General features: G+C 46.5%; 1 protein-coding gene across 1 annotated transcript in view; it reads left to right on the forward strand.

Moving 5' to 3' along the window:
- Positions 1-19798, forward strand: part of Mei1 (meiotic double-stranded break formation protein 1) — a 62990-nt gene that overhangs the window by 13923 nt on the left and 29269 nt on the right. The window contains exons 6-15 of the mRNA XM_057792249.1: positions 1080-1283; positions 3137-3267; positions 4561-4675; positions 5936-6052; positions 7948-8047; positions 8152-8286; positions 11953-12067; positions 13449-13540; positions 15119-15260; positions 17810-17921. Coding sequence (XP_057648232.1) covers positions 1080-1283; positions 3137-3267; positions 4561-4675; positions 5936-6052; positions 7948-8047; positions 8152-8286; positions 11953-12067; positions 13449-13540; positions 15119-15260; positions 17810-17921 — 1263 coding nt within the window. The remainder of the gene's footprint in view (positions 1-1079; positions 1284-3136; positions 3268-4560; positions 4676-5935; positions 6053-7947; positions 8048-8151; positions 8287-11952; positions 12068-13448; positions 13541-15118; positions 15261-17809; positions 17922-19798) is intronic.

A 19798-nucleotide genomic window follows, 5' to 3' on the forward strand; every position in this document is an offset into this window, starting at 1 on the left:
AACCGCTGAGCCGTCTCTCCAGCCCCCGGCTTTTTTTTTTTTTTTTGAGGCAGGATTTCACCACATAGTCCAGCCTGGCCTTAAACTCACAGTTTTCCCTCAATCTAGGGAGTACTGGAATTAGAGGTGTGCACTACAAATGAACTAAGGGCTTAGCATGACCTTCCTTCTGGGTGAAAAAATAAATTAGTTCTGGGACATAGAAGCACCTTTACAGTTTACTAGAGTGTTTGTGAGTGTGTACATGTGTGTGCAGCGATGTACGTGCCACAGGGACTTTGTGGAATGCAGAGGACAACTCTTAGGAGTCATTTTCTTCTGCCAGCCTGTGGGATCTGGAGACCAAGCTCAGGTCATCAGGTTTCCAGGCAAGCCCTCTACCCACTGCTCACAGACCCAGACACAAAAAGGATCAGTGGCATGCAAATCGTATCTCCTAGAGGGTCGACCTTTAAGTTCTGACTTTCTCTTTTGGTTGTGTACTTAGGAAGCGTTTTTTTTTTTGTAGGGAAATCACTATTACCTCACTGAAGGCCCAAAGAGAGTGTCATATCCCCTGGAGCTGCAGTTATAAGGTAGTGTGAGCCTCTTGATGTGGGTGCTGGGACCTGAACTCAGGTCCTCCATAAGAGCCGCAAGTGCTCTTTAACTCTGAGCCGTTTCTCCAGCCCCTAGTCTGGAGTATATGGTAACTGACGTAAGATTCCTTGTTTGGAGGCAGAGGTAGGCGGATCTCTGTAAGTTCGAGACCAGCCTGCTCTACTGAGCTAGTTCCAGGACAGGCTCCAAAGCCACAGAGAAACCCTATCTCGAAAAACCAAAAAAAAAAAAAAAAAAAAAAAAAAAAAAAAAAAAAAAAAGATTCCTTGTTTGTGGCTGGAGCGATGGCTGAACAACTAAGACTGGAGTTCAGTTCCCAGCACCCACATCGGGTAGCACACAGCCGCCTGTAGCTCTTGATCTGACACCCTCTTCTGCCATCCTTGGGCACCTGCCCTCTGCATCCACATGCTCAAACCCACCCGCAGACACGACATCAAAAACAAAACTTAAAAGATTGCTTCTACTTTTCTGGATAGGCACGTTGATGGAGCATCTGCTGAGGGGCTTGGTTTATCCCAACGAGGCAGTCCAGGCCTCCGTCTGCTACCTCTATGGGAAACTCTACTCCTCACCGACGGCAGCTGAGATGCTTGCAGGCCATTTCCGGGAGAAGCTGTGTCCCCTGTTCCTTTCCACCCTGGACAATGCCCAGACAAAGGACCTACAATTCAACTGTCTGGGTAAGACGATGTTGGCAGGTAAAGGAAGAAGCTCTCATCTGAGGACTTACGAGACTGGCTGTTGGAGGTGGAGCGGAGGTTTGCTGCATTGGAGAGGGCAGAAGGCAGGTCTGGGAGAGAAGATTCATAGTGAGAGATGCCTGCATTTGGTGTGGCACTTTAGGAATGTTGTCTTTGGGAGAAAAGGGTAAAGGGAAAGAGAGGGTGTTTTGCTTTGAATCTTTGCTGCCTGAATTTGCTGTCATGGTTAATTGTTATACCACACAGTTTTCATCTCCTGGACAGTCACTGTCCTAGTCAGAAAAATCCTCTATGTCCTTTTCTGGCCTCCAGGGTAAAGGTCAGGTTTCCCTGCTTGTTATATAGGCGGATTCTTCCCCTTCCTCTTCCTATTCTTCCTCCTCTATTTGAGACTGGTCTCAGTTTATAGCCTAGGCTGGCCTTCAACCTTGTCTTCCAGACTTGTGGCACCATGCCTGGCTGTTTGAGGATTTCACGAGCCTTGGTTTAGCCTTCAGGTCCTGCTCCTTACGTGGATGCACATGAGCTGGTGGATGCTTCTGAGCTGTGAGCTGTCTAGTTTGCTGTATTTGTTGGTACCGGTGATTGGACTCTACGCCAGCTCCAGCTTTCCGTTTTCAGACAGTGTGGATTGACGCTGTCATAGGGGACCGAGTATGGGCTGCTTTTGGAGCAGGAGCTAGAGGGAAAAGCATCATCTATGTGACAACAACAACTTCTTTTCACAGTCTAAGCCAAGAGCTGTCAGGAACAGCCCAGCCAATCAGAGAGTGTTAATTCTGAGCCAGGCTGTGAGCTGGACTCTTGGATCACAAAGATGGTCAGATCCAGCTTCTATCCTGTGGGGACTCACAGGCCATGTGTAGGACAGACATGGACAGCTAGGATACAGTGTGGCATCCTGACATAGAGATGCAAAGAGGGTGAGGCGGGCAGAGGACAGGAGAGGCTTCCTGTAGGGAAAGATACTTAGACTGAGCCTGTGTGTGCACGGGAATGGGAGGGAGGGAAGTAACATGGACAGAAGCACCAGGCATGAAGCAGCCTGATGTGTAGCTTGTGATAAGACAGTGTTGGAATCAGAGAAGATTAGCATTCAGAGGGGCATTAAGTTGAAATCCTGATTGCTCCCAGAGCTGGCCTAGGGAAAGAAGAGGGAAATCTCATTTTAAATCCTCTCTCTTCTCTGGAGCCTTTCTCTCCAAATAGGTATGCAGTTATATTCTTATTTTTTAAGCTTTTTTTTAGAAGAATTTATTTTTATTTTATGTGTATGAGTGTTCTGCTTCTCTGTATGTCCAAGTGCCACATGCACAAAGAGCCTGCAGAGGCCAGGAGAGGGAATCAGATCCCCTTGACTGGAGTTACAGATGGTCCCTGTAGGCAGTGCCACCCCTGAGTAGGCGGACCTGGGCTGTAGGAGAAGGGAAACTGAGCGAACCCTGCAAAGCCAGCCAGGAAGCAGCATTCCTACATGGTTCCTAACTGGGTCTGCTCGAGTCCCTGCCCTGCCTTCCCTCAGTGGTGGACTCTGAGGAAGTAGCAGACAAACGCTTTGCTCCCTGAGTTGCTTCTGTTCAGAGTTTTATCACAGCAACAGGAAGCCAGACGAGGCCACAGCTGAATTCCTAGACTCACAGGCCTTACAGTTGTAGGTTCTCCTCAGGTGTTTGTGGGAGAAAGCTGGGTCACAGACAGCAAACTGATGCCTAAGCCTTCTAACCCAACTTCACATCTCCGGAGACCCGAAGAAGTCTCTCGGGCTGTCTGAGGGGCCGTCTTGGGAGGACCCTGGTGCCCTTCTGACCTCAGTCAACCCCTCTGCATCCTAGGTTTGCTAAGGCAGCTGCTGAAGTATGATCTCTTTGTGTCCGTGATCATGAGCAAGTCTGTGCTGGTGGAGAGTGCCGAGAGTGTTGAGCGGCCATCAAGAGAGACCTCGCTGCCTTTGGTGCTCAAAAAGGTAGTGGTGGGCCAGGGTCCGAGCTCCGTTGGAGAGCATGTGCATAGCATGTGGGGCAGGATCAGGCATGCAAGATTACCTGGGCCACATGGGATCCTGCCTCAAAACAACAGCAGTAGCAGTAATAACAACAGCAACCCTAAAGAACAAAGCACAACCCAAACAACCTCTCTCAAAACAACCAAGTTTTGATGAGACAATTTAGTTTTGGTAGGACCTCAAATTTACCATTGTTTGACCTTGGCTTTGCCTCTTCTTGATGATCTGCATAGAGGACTCATTGGCCTGGGTGTTTATTATATGACAATGACTTCTTTTTTGTTGTTTAAGATTTATTTATTATGTATATAGTGTTCTGTCTGCATGTATGCCTGCAGGTCAGAAGAGGGCACCAGACCTCATTACAGCTGGCTATGAGCTGCCATGTGGTTGCTGGGAATTGAACTCAGGACCTCTGGAAGAGCAGCCAGTGCTCTTAACCACTGAGCCATCTCTGCAGCCCCCCTGACAATGACTTCTTACACTGAATGGCTACAAGACAAAATTAAAAAGGGAAAAGGCACATGCAGTAAGGTCCAAGGGAAACCGGACAGAAGTTCCCAAAATTCTCTCACAGGGTGCTGTAGCTCCTCCAACAGTTCGCTGGGAAAATTGATGGGAAATGTTGCCTACTGAGGGAGGTTTTTGTGTCCTGGAGTTTTGCCTGGAGCAGGGTGGTCACGAAGGTACCCTTTGCCTCCCACAGCCTAGGTTTCTGGGCTCCCAGAAGGACAGCAGCTGCTCTCAGATGCATTGGTGTTCTCATTGTTTAGTCATAGCTGCCCTCATTGGGCCCGACAGGAGCAGGGACCACCCCCCCCAACCCAAATTCCAAATCCAGCCAAAGTTCAGTTTTGTAAACACTTCTCGCCAAGAGCAATAGCTTCAGACATGGACTCTTTTTGACACACTCAGAAAAGCAAAGATCACAGTGGCGAGCTCTTCTCTTGTGTCTGTCACGTGGTTATAGCGAATGCCCGGGCCAGATAAGAGTTTTCGCTAATGAATCCCCGTTTATGAGTTGGTGTTCCTTTTAGAACCGGGCGTCACTGTTGGATTTCACGTTGAGTCCTTCACTCTGTTTTCCCCTGAGTCAGGCAGAGACTCATTACCATAGTTTATGATTGTTCTTCTGCCTGGTGCCACGACATGGAAGCGATGACGATTTGGGCTCCTGCTTCAAGACGCTTAGGTTGGGCTCTCTGGTCTTCTTGGTGATGTGACTGGGGCGCTTTTCGCTATCTGTTTCTCCAGTTTCTCCTCTCCAGAGACGAGATCCTGCAGGTGGCCAGCTCCCACTGTATAACTGCGGTGCTGGTCCACTCCCCGGCAAAGCATGCTGCTGCCTTCATTCATGCTGACATCCCAGGTATGGGGAGCCGCTGATCTTCCTTTCTGGGGACTCGAGGATTCTGACTAGAGCTGGGAGGCCGTAGCAGCGGTTTGTCAGAATATCTCTGATAACTCGCTCAGGAGGGACTGGGCAGGGCTAAGGTCAACTATATGTCAAGTAGGCTTCCTACTAACTTATGGACTTGAGCAGTTTGTTACTGAGACTTGCCATTCATTTGACCAGGAGGTGTCAGAAGGACCTGAGACAGGAAGGCAAATGTCTGTTGAGGAGCTTTGAGGAGCCAGGAAATAAGCCTGGCGGTTATTGCAGATGTCAAACATGGTGGAACCCATCTTGGTTGTTTTACTTTTTGTGGTCAGGGTTTCAAACAAGGACCTTGCTCATGCTAAGTGGGTACTCTGTCACCGATGGACGTTCCAGCCCATCTTTATTTTATGGTTTAGGAAACTAATTTTTTTCCTAGAAAAGACACAAACTTACATATATGGAGACCATTACATAATACTCACCAGACCCATGTGAATAGATGCACCTCTTTTGGTAGAGGAGGTGGAAGAATGTGGAATGTGCAGTTTGGAAGGGCTGTAAATGATAACTGGGGAGAATTAAGGTTTGGAGAAGGGAGACGATATTCCAAGCCAGCCAGAGCAGTCGCTGGCAGAGATGCAACGTGCAGCTGGCAGAGATGTGACGTGCAGCTGGCAGAGATGCGACGTGCAGCTGGCAGAGATGTGACGTGCAGCTGGCAGAGATGCGATGTGCAGCTGAGACTGATTATCAAAGTTCTTTATTTCTAAATTGTGCTGCTACCCATCTGCCCTTCCTGAGAGTATGAAGACCCCAAGTTTCCGGGGCTACCAAGCAGAAATGGCTTTCACTGTTACTGTGGCTTTTCCGGGTCCTTGGTTTCTCCATCTGTTAAAAAAGAAATACCTTGCCGGGTGGTGGTGGCGCACACCTTTAATCCCAGCGCTCGGGAGGCAGAGGCAGGCAGATCTCTGTGAGTTCGAGGCCAGCCTGGTCTACAAGAAGTAGTTCCAGGACAGGCTCCAAAAGAAACTATGGAGAAACCCTGTCTCAAAAATTAAAAAAAAAAAAAAAAAAAAAAGAAAGAAATACCTTCACGATCCTGAGAGCACTTTGAAGGTTTATCTGTGAATTGGCAGTTTCTGATGGAGAAGGGTGTGTGGACAGACAGAAGGAGAAAGGGGTGGTGTGTGGCTAAAGGACCCAGACCTCCAGCTGTCATCCATTGTTCTCTCCATCCCTGGCCAGAGTTCCTCTTCGAGCATCTTTCGGCTTCCAGCGAAGTGCTTGTCTGGTCCAGCTACAATTGCTTGATCCTCCTGGCAGAAGAACCGCTCCTCTTTTCCAAGTGTCACACAGTGTATGGTTGGTAATGGGGGCCCCGTGCCGACTCCAGGGTCATGGACAGTGGTTGGGTTGCAGCCGCAGAGGCAGGGGCTGGCATCCACTCTGGGGATGCAGCGCAGACTCATTCCATATGTAAATGTATCTAGGCATTTCTGTAGAGACTCTTCGTCAGGAAGGGGCATTCTTTTTAGCCACTCAGTGAATTCTAGCTTCACACCAAACAATTTCAAACAGTTAGATTCAGCCTTGGATTCATTTCGGTGTGTGACCTAGATATCTGTCTGTCTATTTAGTCTCAAGGTTTTCCAGTTCATCCTTCAGGGTCTTTTGAAACTGTTCTTTGCTCTTCATACTAATGATCCTATTTGGGATTTATAAAACCATATCCAGATTTTTAGACTCAAAATAGTCTTTTCTTTTCTTTTTTGATTTCTCTGTGTAGTCCTGTCTGTCCTGTAACTCTCTGTAAGCCAGATTGGCTGTGAACTCACAGAGATCCTCCTGCCCCTGCCTACCGAGTTGCTGGGGTTAAAGGCGTGCACCACCATGCCCAGCTCTGTGTTGGATTTTTAAGGAAGGTAGACCTTTGGTGTGGATCCCTACTTGGGAGTCGGCCAGTGTCCTGTCTGCTGAGTGTGTGTGACTTTGTGCCGGTCCTTTTCTCTGAGTCCCAGTGCCTCCATCTGGAGAGGAGGGGCTGGTGAGCTGTCTCCTTCCAGCTTTGGGAGCCAGGGCCGGCCATGCTCATCAGTGGGACATGCCTAGCACTAGAACTCAGGTTGTCACCCACTAGCCTGGGCAGCTACATTGCTGACCTGTTGGTTAAACAGGGCCCTCCAGTCACTCTGCCCACTGACGTCACCCTCCCTGTCTCCTCTGCTCAGTGAGTCCAGTTGGGGCGGGACACAATGGGGCTGACTTGGGAGGGAGAGAAGGGGCCTTTGGTGGAGCTTGGCAAAACATTTGGTGACTGGAGAGATGCTCAGTAGTTAGCAGTGCGTGCTCTTCCAGAAGACCCACGGACAGCTCACAACCACTTGGACCTCTGTTTCTTCCTGGTTAGAGTTTTGTCACCTTGACACAAGCTAGCTTTTGGGACGAGGGACTCAACTGAGAAAACACTTCCATCCAGATTGCCTGTACACAAGCTTGTGGGGCATTTTCTTTTTCTCTCTTTTTGGTTTTTCGAGAGAGGGTTTCTCTGTTTAGCCCTGGCTGCCCTGGAACTTGCTCTGTAGACAAGGCTGGTCTCAACTCAGAGATCTGCCTGACTCGGCCTCCTGAGTGCTGGGATTAAAGGTGTGCGCCACCACCACCCGTCCAACTTTGTATGCTGTTTCTCATCTATGTTGGGTATCAGACTGGGGCCAGGAAGTTTAGAAATACATATAACATGGTCTGTGTGCCTAAGAAAGGAAGAGAGGTGTGAATAGGCAATTTTGATACAACTTAATTCAGTCTCTTAAATAGAAGCAAAAAGAGCTCAGGAGAGAGAGAGGTTCCCAGCTCTTCCTGGACGGAGCTGGGGGCTTTGTGGAGGAGCAGAGGAGGAAGGGGAAAGAGGTGACTTAATCAGTAGGACCCACTGACTCCCTCCTGTGCTTGAGTCTGTGTGGATGTAGGGGGATAGAATGAGACAGATGAGGACCTGGCCTTGAAAACCACACACCTGGGTCTCATCTTATCTCTACCCCACCCATCACTGGTGTGATGGAGCCCAGGCCTTTAGCACACTAGGCAAGCACTCTGTCCCTGGGAGGTACCTGTAGTCCCGGTCTTAGGGATCAGTTCAGCCGTGTCAGGGTCCTGTATACAGCCTGTAGGTTCTGTTTAGGGTATGTCACCTCTCCTGGGTGACATGGAAGAACCACAGAGCACTGACCCCGTGTCTGTGGTCTGTTATCCTGAGGCAGGGATTGAGGCAGTGGTCAGGAGCCTCCATGGAAGCCTACAGATGACCAACACAGAACTGCATAAGCAGGGCCTGCTGCTCTTCGCGGAAATTCTGACTCGGTAAGCAAAGATGTCAGGTAGGACTGGTGACGGAGAGGTGAGCATTAATTCCTGGTAGGGCCAGGGATGAATCAGTCACTCGTTCCCCACCTGCTGTTTCACAGGCAGCCCGAAGAGATCCGGCTGTTCACAACCTCAGCCATGTGCAGAGATGCCAGCCGTGCCCTCCGGCAGGCCGTGAGCAGCCCGGTGGTAGATGTGGCTGCTGAAGCACTGAGGGCCATTTCGGCTTTTCTGAGGTGAGAGGCTGAGGCAGGCTGAACTGAACATGCCTGAGGGTCTGTGGAGGCCAGGCAGCTTCCGGGATGCTTTCTTGTACCACAGTCATTATTATCATTTGTTGCTATTGTTGTTTTGTTGAGGCTGGATCTCATAGTGTAGCCCAGGCTGGCCTAGAACTCACTATGTACCCCAGGTTGGCTTCAAACAGTAATTTTCCTGTCCCTACTTTCTAAGTGTTAGGACTAGCACGAGCCCCACACCTGATTTCCTATAGTTCCTTCCTCCATTTTGTTCTTTTCTGAGACAAGGTTTCTCTACATAGCCCTGGCTGTCCTGGAACTCACATTGTAGACCGGGCTGGCCTCAAACTCACAGAGATTCTCTTGCCTCTGCCTCCTGAGCGCTAGGATTAAAGGTTTTGCCACCACACCCGGCTTCTGTTTGTTTCTTTTTGAGGAAAGATCTGTGTAGTCCAGGCTGGCCTCAAAGTTGCTGTGTGGCAGATGATGACCTTGGATTTCTGTGCATCCTGCCTCAGCCTGGGATTATACAAGCATGTACCACCTCAATCAGCTAAATATGGTTTTTGAAGCAATATCTGTTGGTTCTCGTTCTCTTAACAGCCCCCACGCCCCCCACCAAGCCCTCTCTTCTTTTCAAGGTCGGTCAGCTGTAACTTTATTTTTACATTGTAAAGGTTGTTAACATTTATAGTTCCTTCCTTCCTTATATTTAAAAATCTTTGTGATTTAACTCCAGGGTGGTTCTAAAAATTGAAGCAAAAAAAAAAAAAAAACATTTACATTACAATAACTTGATTCTCTCCTTCCTTTTGTGGTTCCCTGGATTTGAATCTCTAAATCTGGAGCACGAATCCCAGGGTGGATGAGATGAGTAAGCCCCCACGGTGCCAGGGCACAGCTAGAGTAAAAGCCATGGCAGTTAGGCTCCCATGCACAGGAGGGCTGTGCTTGGAAGAGACAGGAAGCAGCTCTCAAGCAGGTGGTGGTATTTGAGCTGTGCCTGGAGGGCTGAGGGAATGCAGGTTGTAGAAAGACAGGGTGGGTGGAAAGGCAAGGGGAGCGTCCTGAGGCGCAGCAGCTGGCTCAGTTAGCAGGTTACAAGAAGTGGGCAGTACCAGCAAAGCTGTTTGGTCAGAGCTGGGGAGAGTTGGGGAGGAAGGTGAGTGAGTCATTGATATTTGCAAGGCTGCCGAGGGGTTGACTTTACCCCCCAGAACCCTGACTGAGGTGGTTGCTCTGAGATGGAGTGGTTCGGCTCCGGGAGACAAACTAGAAGGAGAATGAAGAAAGCGAGAAGTTGAAACACAGATAGATAGTGCACACCAAATATAAGGGACCCGGAACTTGAGGATCACTGTAGGGAAAAGTTAGAGGGCCAGCATTCACATGGTGGTGCACCCCTGCAATCCCAGCACTTGGGAGGGTTGCTTGAGGATAGTGAAAACCCATCTGCATGGGCTGGCAAGATGGCTCTGTGGGCAAAAAGCCCTTGCAGCATAAGCCGAGGGTCCGAGTTCAGTCCCTAGAAAACCATGTTGGAAGGAGAGAGCTCACTCCTGAAAGTTGCCCTCTGACCTCTAGATGTGCACTCTGACGTTCCTGCTCACACGTATATGACAGACGACAATCAATAATTTTTAAAGAAATGGTCTGTGCAACATATCAAGACCCTGTCTCAAAAATCTAAACAAAGGCCAGGTGGTAGTGGTGCCCACTTTTAATCCTAGCACTTGGGAAGTGGATCTCTGAGTTCGAAGCCAGCCGGGTCTACAGAGTGAGTTCCAGGACAGCCAGGGCTATGCAGAGAGACCCTGTCTCAAAAAAACAAAAAACAAAACAAAAAAACCAAAACCCAAAACAAAACAGCAACAACAAAAAGCCAAAAATCAATCAAAGAAGAAAACAAGAGGTTTCCCGAAGGAGGAAGGAGAAGCCAAGCCTAAACTATGTGCAGTTGGCTGAGAACTTACTAGAAGGCCAAATAGCTCACTCAGTGTCAAAGGACCCAGGAATGAGAGATGATAGTGTTCCCTAGTTACTCCACTCAGTTTAATGGAGTCCTTCCAATGTCCTGTCTACGTAGACCTGTGAGTATGTCTTCAGACATAGCGCTTTTGTGGATATTGTCAAGTTAAGATAAAGTCATATAGCAGGGGTTGCAAATTCCAGGACTATTGTCTATTGGTGGCATTTACCTATAATCCTAGCACTGGGTGGTGGAGATAGGAGGATCAGGAGTTCCAGACCATCTTCAGGTACATAGGGAGCATTTGAAGTTAGCCCCAGCCACTTGAGACACCATCTCAAAATAAAAAACAAAACAAAACAGAACACAATCCAGACATGATGGTGTGATGCCTGTAATCTCAGTACTTGGGAGGCTGAGACAAGAGAATTTCTGAGAGTTTTGGGTTAGCCTGGACTACATAGTGAATTCTGAGCCAGTAAACTAAGAGTGAGACTCTGTTTCAAAAAGGTTGGGGTGAAGGATTGGGGTTAGAGAGATAGCTTGGTGGTTAAGAGCACTGGCTGCTCTTCCAGAGGACCTGGGTTCAGTTCCAAGTACCCACATGGCAGTCACAACTGTCTGCAACTGCAGTTCCCGGGGATCTGATGCCCTCTCTTGGCCCCTAGTGTTACCAGCCACCACATGTTGTGCACATAAATACACATGTGCACATTAATACAAATGCAACCAAAACATTTGTATGTATAAAAATAAATGAAACTTTAAAAGGGGATGATTTAGATACATGGTAACTTGGAAAAGAGGAGGGAGAAGATACCATTGTGAAGATGGGCAGAATTAGGGCAATGCCAAGGAATGCAAAGATTGCTGGCAACCACCAACAAGCTAAGACAAGGAAAGATACTTCCCAAAATGCTTTAGATTTGCAGGTTAGTCCCGTCTTCTAACATTATGACAAGACATTGTTGTCTACAGAATTCACACTCAAGAACTACGCAATTGAACCAGTCAGTGATGACATGTATCTTTAATCCCAGCACTCGGGAGGCAGAGGCAGGCGGATCTCTGTCAGTTTGAGGCCAGCCTGGTCAACAAAATGAGTTCCAGAACAGCCTGGTACACAGAGAAACCCTGTCTCAAATAAATACATAAATAAATAAATAATAGCATAAACCAAACCAAAACAAAACCCAGAAACCAAAATTTAAAAAAAAACACAAAAACCCTACACAATTGAATTATAAAAATTATCTCATAATATTCTTATTGTGATTGGTTTAATGTCAGCTTGCCAGACATTAGAATCACCTGAACAGGAGGCCTCTCCTGAAGAGCTGTCCTGATGGCCTCGATTGATGTGGGCAGGAAGACCCACACTCAGGATGGCACCTTCCTTCTGTGACAGCTCAGACTTTTAAAAGAAAGAGGCATGTCAGAAAGAAGGCCATTTCCGTTTTTGTTCCCTGGCCTTCTCTCTTGCCACCTTGGTTGACTGGCCTGGTATGATCACCAGCATCAGTCTGTGAGGTTCCCTGCTTGTTAAGCTGCCCTCCATGGGTGGTGAGTACAGAGGGTGAGCATGTACAGAAAGCTATGCATTTGCTCTGGGTCTCCCAATGCCCCAAACTCTGGGGCGTGAATTTTAGGGATCTCTTACCTCTCCGAGCTTATTCTTGTCTCCGTGGTTGTAGGAAGGACCATCAGAGCTCTCTACCTGTGCAATACAGAGCCCTTCGGGCCTTGCTTGAAGCCATGCTGAGTCGATGCATGGAGTTTTCCCAGACCCCGCTGAACAGGAGGCCCCTGGTGAGTGAAGTGCAAGCCCCTGCCCTAATGTCTGTCCGTCTTTTTTTTTCTCTGCCATGGGACTGGAAGCATGCATCATCTTGCCTATCTTATTTATTAAATTTTTTTTTTTTTTGGAATACTGGGGATTGAACCTAGGGCCTTGTACATGCAAGTAAGTACTTTACCACTGAGCTATCTCTCCAGCTCTACAAACTTGTCTTTAGAAAAGTAATTTGTACATCACCTTATCTCCCGTGCCAATTTACAGGCGTAAGGATAACTATCTCCATTCTGATTGATGAAGAAACTGAAGCCCCAGGGTTAAACACTTTTCTCTAAAGAGCAAAATTTTGCTGGGCAGTGGTGGTGGCATCTGCCTTTAATCCTAGCATGCACTTGGCAGACAGAGACAGGCGGATCTCTTGTGAGTTTGAGGCCAGCCTGGTCTACAGAGTGAGTTCCAGAACAGGCTCCAAAGCTACAGAGAAACCCTTTATTGGAAAAAAAAAAATCAAGGTACCTTAGCAAGCTAGGCTCATACCTATAATCCTTATATTCAAGAGGCTGAGGTAGGAGGATTAAAGAGTTTGAAGCTGGCCTCAGCTACATAATGTCCCAAAATAATTTAGCTAGTATCCAAACAGGGTTAATTACATTTTTCCTTGTTTTGTTTCTGTTTTCTTGCTTACTTTTGTGTTTCTGGGAATCAGTAAAAGGCAAGTACTCCCCACTAAGCCACATTCCTAACCCTACCTTGTAGGTATGGTAAACATTTTCACATTATGTCATTCTGGATGCTTTAGGATCTTAGAAAGAATCTGACTGATGGGTACTATGTTATAATCATTGGCTGTTTTTGGTTTCTGAGCCCTGGCTTTCCTGAAACTAGTTCTGTAGCCCAGGCTGGCCTCAAACTCACCTGCTTCTGCCTCCCAAGTGCTAGGATTAAAGGCATGTACCACCACTGCCTGGCTAATTATTGGCTTTTTATGGTTCATAGCCTTATGATATCAGGAAAGATGCTCTCAGTATGAGTGTTCTGTTTTTCAGGGTTGTATTCTCAGACTGCTGGAGTGAGGGCTTTCTTGTGTTATGGAGCAAAAATATGGATGTTACAACTACTTGGCTATTGTTCACAGCTGTGTTAGCTTCCTTTCTGTTTGTAATAGACCAAGAGCCATTCTTGAGGTGCTAGGCACATGGGGTTAAAGTTATTGCCTCTATTATTTTTAAGGGAGTTACTCAGATTTGTGAAGCTATTAGCATGATCCCTTGGAAAGTTAGGTGTATGTCCAGGGCAGGCTGCAGCGAGGGAAGGAGAGACCTGTGCCATCCAGGCCTAGGTTTGCACGTGAAGTGGGTGTGTGACTCATAATCTCCTCTCCCCTCCTCACCCCAGGGCCATGCTTGCAGTAGAAACTCAGAGAAGGCCACTCTTCGAATGGGGAAATTCCTCCTGAGCACTCTGGAGGGGTTCAGGAATGCCTGCAGGTAAGCCGCCTCTGCAGCTTGAGGCTGGAGAGTAGGGTCTGGCGAGTCTTAGGCATAGGACAGAGTAGAGCTTGGCCTCTGTTGCTCTTCAGAATCATGAAAGAACTCTGAGTGGGGTTGGAGTATGTGGAGGAAGCTTGAGGATGGGTAGCTTGAGGTAGGACAGTTCTAGATCCCCCCAAAGCATCCTGGTGATGCTTTCGCTACCGTACCGTGAGTTTGTTTTAAAAACATCTTTTAAGCTTTATTTATTTTTATTTTATGTGTGTGGGTGTTTTGCTTTAATGTATGTATGTATACCATGTACACACATTACCCATGAAAGCTAAGAGAGGGTATCAAGCCAGGTAGTGGTGGCGCACGCCTTTAATCCCAGCATTTGGGAGGCAGAGGCAGGTGGATCTTTGAGTTTGACATCAGCCTCATCTACAGAGTGAGTTCCAGGACAGCCAGGGCTACACAGGTAAACCCTGTCTCGAAAAACCAAAGAGAGAGAAAGAAGGAAAGAGAGAGGGAGAGTAGCAGATCCCCTGAAACCGGAGTTACAAGTGGTTGTCAGCCATCATGTGGGTGCTGGGAATTGAACCTGCATCCTCTGGAAGAGTAGCCAGTGCTTTTAACCCCTTGAGCCATCTCTCCAGCCCCTATAAAGTTATGTCTTATTCATTTTTGTTTTGTTCCTCCCTGAAACTAGCCTGACGTCACCCATTACTCTTCTCTGAACACACTTCACATAAACAGATGTTTGTCACATCTGTGTGCCAGACCTGGAGATAGAAAGATATGTCAGAGTGACTCCTGCTCACAGGGAGCTGACGGTCACTGCAGGGGAGACACTTTGGGGCATATGTGCAAATTCTCTAAGTTGTATACAATCCAAGGAAGGTGGTATAGGCAGGGAGAGGAGCATCAGCAGATAGCATGAGATGGTCAGGGGGTACCGGGGATGGATACACATGGGTATGGAAGAGCTGTATGTAAAAGGACAGCAGAGACTTGGAGGGCTAATTAAAGCCCTGAACTTCTCATTAAGAACTCTTAAAATTGCCCCCACCTGAGGGTGGGAATACTTTCCCTGAATGAGCTCCGTCTAAGAGGGTACATCCTCTCTCTCTTTTTTTTTTAATATTTATTTATTATGTATACAATATCCTGTCTGTGTGTGTGGCTGCAGGCAGAAGAGGGCACCAGTTCTCCCCATGTGGTTGCTGGGAATTGAACTCAGGACCTTTAGAAAAGCAGGCAATGCTCTTAACCACTGAGCCATCTCTCCAGCCCCTCTCTCTCTTTTTTTAAAGGTATATATATATATATATATATATATATATATAGTGTTATAATATATATAGTGTTTATATATAGTGTTCTGTCTACACGTATGCCTGCATGCCAGAAGAGGGAGGGCACCAGATCTCATTACAGATGGTTGTGAGCTACCATGTGGGTGCTGGGAATTGAACTCAGGACCTCTGGAAGAGAAGCCAGTGCTCTTAACCACTGAGCCATCTCTCCAGCCTTGGATACATCCTCTCTTACAGTGCATGGGTGTTAATAATAACATATGTACTGATTTCTCAGGTTGGCTGTGGAATTCCAAGGCGAGCCTTCCACTCAGGAGAATCCCTTCACAGCTCCAGGTGCAGAGAAGGAAGACACCTTGGAGGCCTTCTCAGAATTTCTTCTTAGTGCCTGTGACTCCCAGTGCATCCCTATGGTGATGGTAGGCTCTCCTCTGTGACTCCCAGTGCATCCCTGTGATGATGGTAGGCTCTCCTCCATAGTTTATCCCTGTGATGATGGTAGGCTCTCCTCCATAGTTTATCCCTGTGATGATGGTAGGCTCTCCTCCATAGGGAGCATGAATCTCAGGGAACACTCAGCTAGTCCTTAGCCCCTTATCAATGTTATTCCTGCAGCCACCTTACTTTGGTTGTAACAAGAAAGTGAGTTTCATTATAAAAGTAATAGACTCATCTGACAAAAGAGTTGAAATCAGTAACAGGTAACGTTTGTAATGTGGTACCTGTTTTACAGTTACATGTAATTTTGTCCCTGTGACCATGGGAGAAGGGTATTAGAATTTTCCCTGTATCTCTCCCCTGCCTCAGACCTTACACATGGCTGTCACTAAACTGTAGCATGAATTCTAATTGGTCTTAATAACAAAAACCTGGAGTTAGATATGGAGTAAGTTCCGAAAGATCAGAGAAGATCCAGCCACTAGAGAGACATTTTACCTCTACCAAATCCTCAGAGCAAAGTGGACAAGATCCTGTCTCCACGAATCTTCAGACCGAATTTTTGAGCTTCTGTCTCCTCCCGCCTTATATAACTCTCTGCCCAGTTATATCCTTCCTGTCTCCACCTCTTTAGTGCTGGGATTAAAGGTGTGTGACTCCCAAGTACTAGGATTAAAGGTTTGAGCTACCACTGCCTGGCTCTGTATCTCTTTTTAGACTGGATCAAGCTCGTGTAGCCCAGGGTGGTCTTGAACTCACAGAGATTGTCTGTCTCTGCCTCCTGAGCGCTGGGGTTAAAGGTGTGTGCCACCACTGCCTGGCCTCTATGGCTAACTAGTGGCTAGCTCCGCACTCTGATCTTCAGGCAAGCTTTATTTGTTAGATCACAAACAAAATATCACCACACTAAACTATATTCCGTAATTTTTAAATGGTACTCTTCTACTGTTAGAAAGCACGTGTGTGCCAGGCATGGTGGTACCCGTCTCTAATCCCAGCACTCAGGAAGCAGAGGCAGGTGGAATTCTGTGATTTTGAAGCCACTCTAGTCTACATAGTAAAATCCAGGACAGCCAGAGCTATGTAGAGAGACCTTGTTCCCACCCCCCACCAAAAAAATAAAAAAAAAAAGAAAGAAAGAAAAAAAAGAAAAGAAAAGAAAAGCAAGTACATTACGGTGCCGAGAAAGAGCATGTAATTTCATATTCATAGCTTTTCTTGCCTTTCCCCTCCGAGTAGTTAGCAACAGTGAATGTCTTTGATCCTAGCTTCAGTAAGGACCTGTGGGTTCCATAAATCAGAGACACCAATCTGAAATGAGACCTGGTCCCACAGAGCTTTGTTTATGGTTGACCTGGAAGAATATGGTGGGAAACAGGTTTGGGGAGGGAGGGGGCAGAGTGGTTGACTCTAGGGTCATCCAGAGTCCTCTCCTTCTGAGGGTTGGAGCATCCTATGAGCTGCCAAGAGTCCCGTGTTAGTCAGGGCAGACTATAGAATTATTATATTATTACTGATTCCTACTTTCCTTTATTTTGTAGATTTTTCTTTAATAAGTGCACATACTACTTTTTTTTGGTTTTGTGGTTTTGGGGACAGTCTCACTGTGTAGTTCTGGCGATCCTGGAACTTGCTATGTAGACCAGGCTGGCCTCTGACTTGCAGAGATTTACGTGCCTTTGCTTCCTAAGTGTTGGTATTAAAGGTGTGTCTTACTACCCCCAGTTACTACTTTTATAATAATTTATATGTATTTAAATGTTTTGCTTAAAAACTAAAGGACTAGCATGTCCAAGAATAATGTCTCAAAGTTCCTGCTGCTCACACTTAGGAACTGAGGCGCACGGAGGGGAGAAGGTTACTGTCTAAGCACATACAGAAATAGCCCTAAATTGAGCTTGAGTTTGATAGAAGACAAATTCCTTTAACCTCAATCCTGAGGTACTATATCAGGCTGTCTCATGACTGCCCAAGGATCACACGGGAAAAAAAAATAATGAAGGCAGAAGTTGGGTATGGTGGTGCACGTCTTTAATCTTCCAGCGTTCTGGAGGCAGAGACAGGTGGATGGATCTCTGAGTTCGGGGCCAGCCTGGTCTACAGAGTGAGTTCCAGGACAGCCAGGCTACACAGAGAAACCTTGTCTTTGGGAAAAATAAAAATGAAGGTTGAATTCTATAATCCTGTTAAAATTATAACTGTAGTGAGAGAAATATGTCACCCTGCATTATGGCCTAGAAATGCCTTCTGTACATTATAACTTATCTTTTCTTGGAGATAGGTGTTCTTGTTCTTGTTTGGGGGAAGGGGATAGAGCAGAGGCCAGGGAGGTGAAGTACCTGGTACGATCTATTGGCAGAGTCCTTTGGGGTAGGCCTGTGAGTTCAGAGTCCCTAGTCTTTCTTGTGTTGGTCAAATGGAAGTGGTTATCCCAACCTGGTTCATTTGATGCTGGTTTCTGAAGCTGTCTTTTCTTATTCGGAGACTCAGGCCTGGTGCTGCGTTGTCTTCTCACTTCTGGTACTTTCAGAGATACTCGGAGGAGGCCATGCATCCAAGCCTGATGGAAGTTTTCCTCTCAGTTCTGCACAGCCTCTTTGTCATCGTTCCCCACATGAAGGTGAAGTTCTCCAGGAAGCTTGGTAGGTGGCAGGCCGTTCTGGGGGTCTGCAGAGAGGTGGGCACTGTCAGCAGCTGTTGAGAGTACTCAAAGCGAACATTAGCTACAGGGTATATTTGCATGTCTCTTAAACTGTATGTCCTTTTCTCTGTCCAGTGTTGGTTGGCAGAAAAATCATGGAGCAATCAAAGCTATTGAAATCAGTTTTCCAACTTATTGATACTTTCAGTGTTGTCTTTCTTCTTTTTTTTGAGACAGGGCCTCACTATATAGAGCTGCCTGTCCTAGGATTCACTACATAGACCAGACTGACCTTGAACTCACAGAGAGTCACCTGCCTCTGCCTCTTAAGTACTGGGGTTAAATGTGTGTGCCTCTAATCCTGGATCCCCATTACTTTTATATACCATATCCCTTGAGACTACAAATGATGTTTAGAAGCTCTGCTTTCTTTCTTTCTTTCTTTCTTTCTTTCTTTCTTTCTTTCTTTCTTTCTTTCTTTCTTTCTTTCTTTGTTCCTTCCTTCCTTTCTTCCTTCCTTCCTTCCTTCCTTCCTTTCTTTCTTTCTTTCTTTCTTTCTTTCTTTCTTTCTTTCTCTCGGTCAAGATTTATTTTTATTTACATGTAATAAATATTTACTAAAAGTAATAAAATATTTAATGAAATTTAATTAATTAAATTTTGTTTTTCGAGACAGGGTTTCTCTGTGTGGCTCTGGCTGTCCTGGAACTCACTTTGTAGATCAGGCTGGTGTCGAACTCAGAGATCCACTTGCCTCTGCCTTCCTGAGTGCTGGTATTAAAGGTGTGTGCCATCCACACCCTGCAAAAAATATTTTAAAGATCATAAAAAATAAATAAATTGCATGGATGTTTGTGGGTGTATGGATACGGATGGGTGGGTGTGTGGATGTATGTGCATGTGTGGATATGAATGGGTGGATTGTGTGGGTGTGTAAATATGTGTGCATGTGTTGGTGTGTGCCGGTATGTGGCTATGGATGGGTTTGTGTGTGAATGTGTGTGTGTGTGTATGTAGATATGGATGGGTGAGTGTGTAGTAGTGTGTGGACATGGGTGTGTGGATGTGTGTGTGTGTGTGTGTATGGATGGGTGGGTGTATGAGTGTGTGTGGATATGGGTGTGTGGAAGTTTGTGTGTGTGTATGTGTATGTATGTGTGTAGATATGGATGGGTGGATGTGTGTGTGTGTGTAGATATGGATGGGTGGGTGGAGTGTGTGTGGATATGGGTGTGTGGATGTTTGTGTGGGTGTGTGGATATGGGTGGGTGGATGTGTGTGTGTGTGTGTGAATGTGTGTGTGTGGCTATGGATGGGTGTGGTTGTGCGCATGTGAGTGAAGGTGCTTGCAGAGGCCAGAAGAAGATGTGGAACCCCTGAAGCTGGAGTTATAAGCGGTTATGGGTCACCTGACATGGGTGTTGGGAACCGAACGTAGAATCTCTACAAAAACAGAATATGCACTTTGATGCTTAGTCATCTCTCCATCCCCTAGGATCTCTGATTCTGAGTACTGGATGCCGGGGCATTAGTCATTGTGAAAACTGAGAAAGGTCTTAATATACTTCCAAGTGTCTTCTAAGGGAGCCGTTGCACTCTATATAGAAGCTACTATTTAGTGGTCCATTGAGGTTCCTTCCATTTCTTTCTATCTGTCTGTCTATCTGTCTATCTGTCTATCTATCTACTATCTATCTATCTATCTATCTATCTATCTATCTATCTACTATTTATCTATCTATCATCTATCTATCTACTATCTATCATCTATCTACTATCTATCTATCATCTATCTACTATCTATCATCTATCTACTATCTATCTATCTATCTATCTATCTATCTATCTATCTATCTATCGTCTATCTATCTATCTATC

This window comes from Chionomys nivalis, chromosome 17 (assembly GCF_950005125.1).
Source record: "Chionomys nivalis chromosome 17, mChiNiv1.1, whole genome shotgun sequence".
Classification (NCBI taxonomy): Eukaryota; Metazoa; Chordata; class Mammalia; order Rodentia; family Cricetidae; genus Chionomys; species Chionomys nivalis.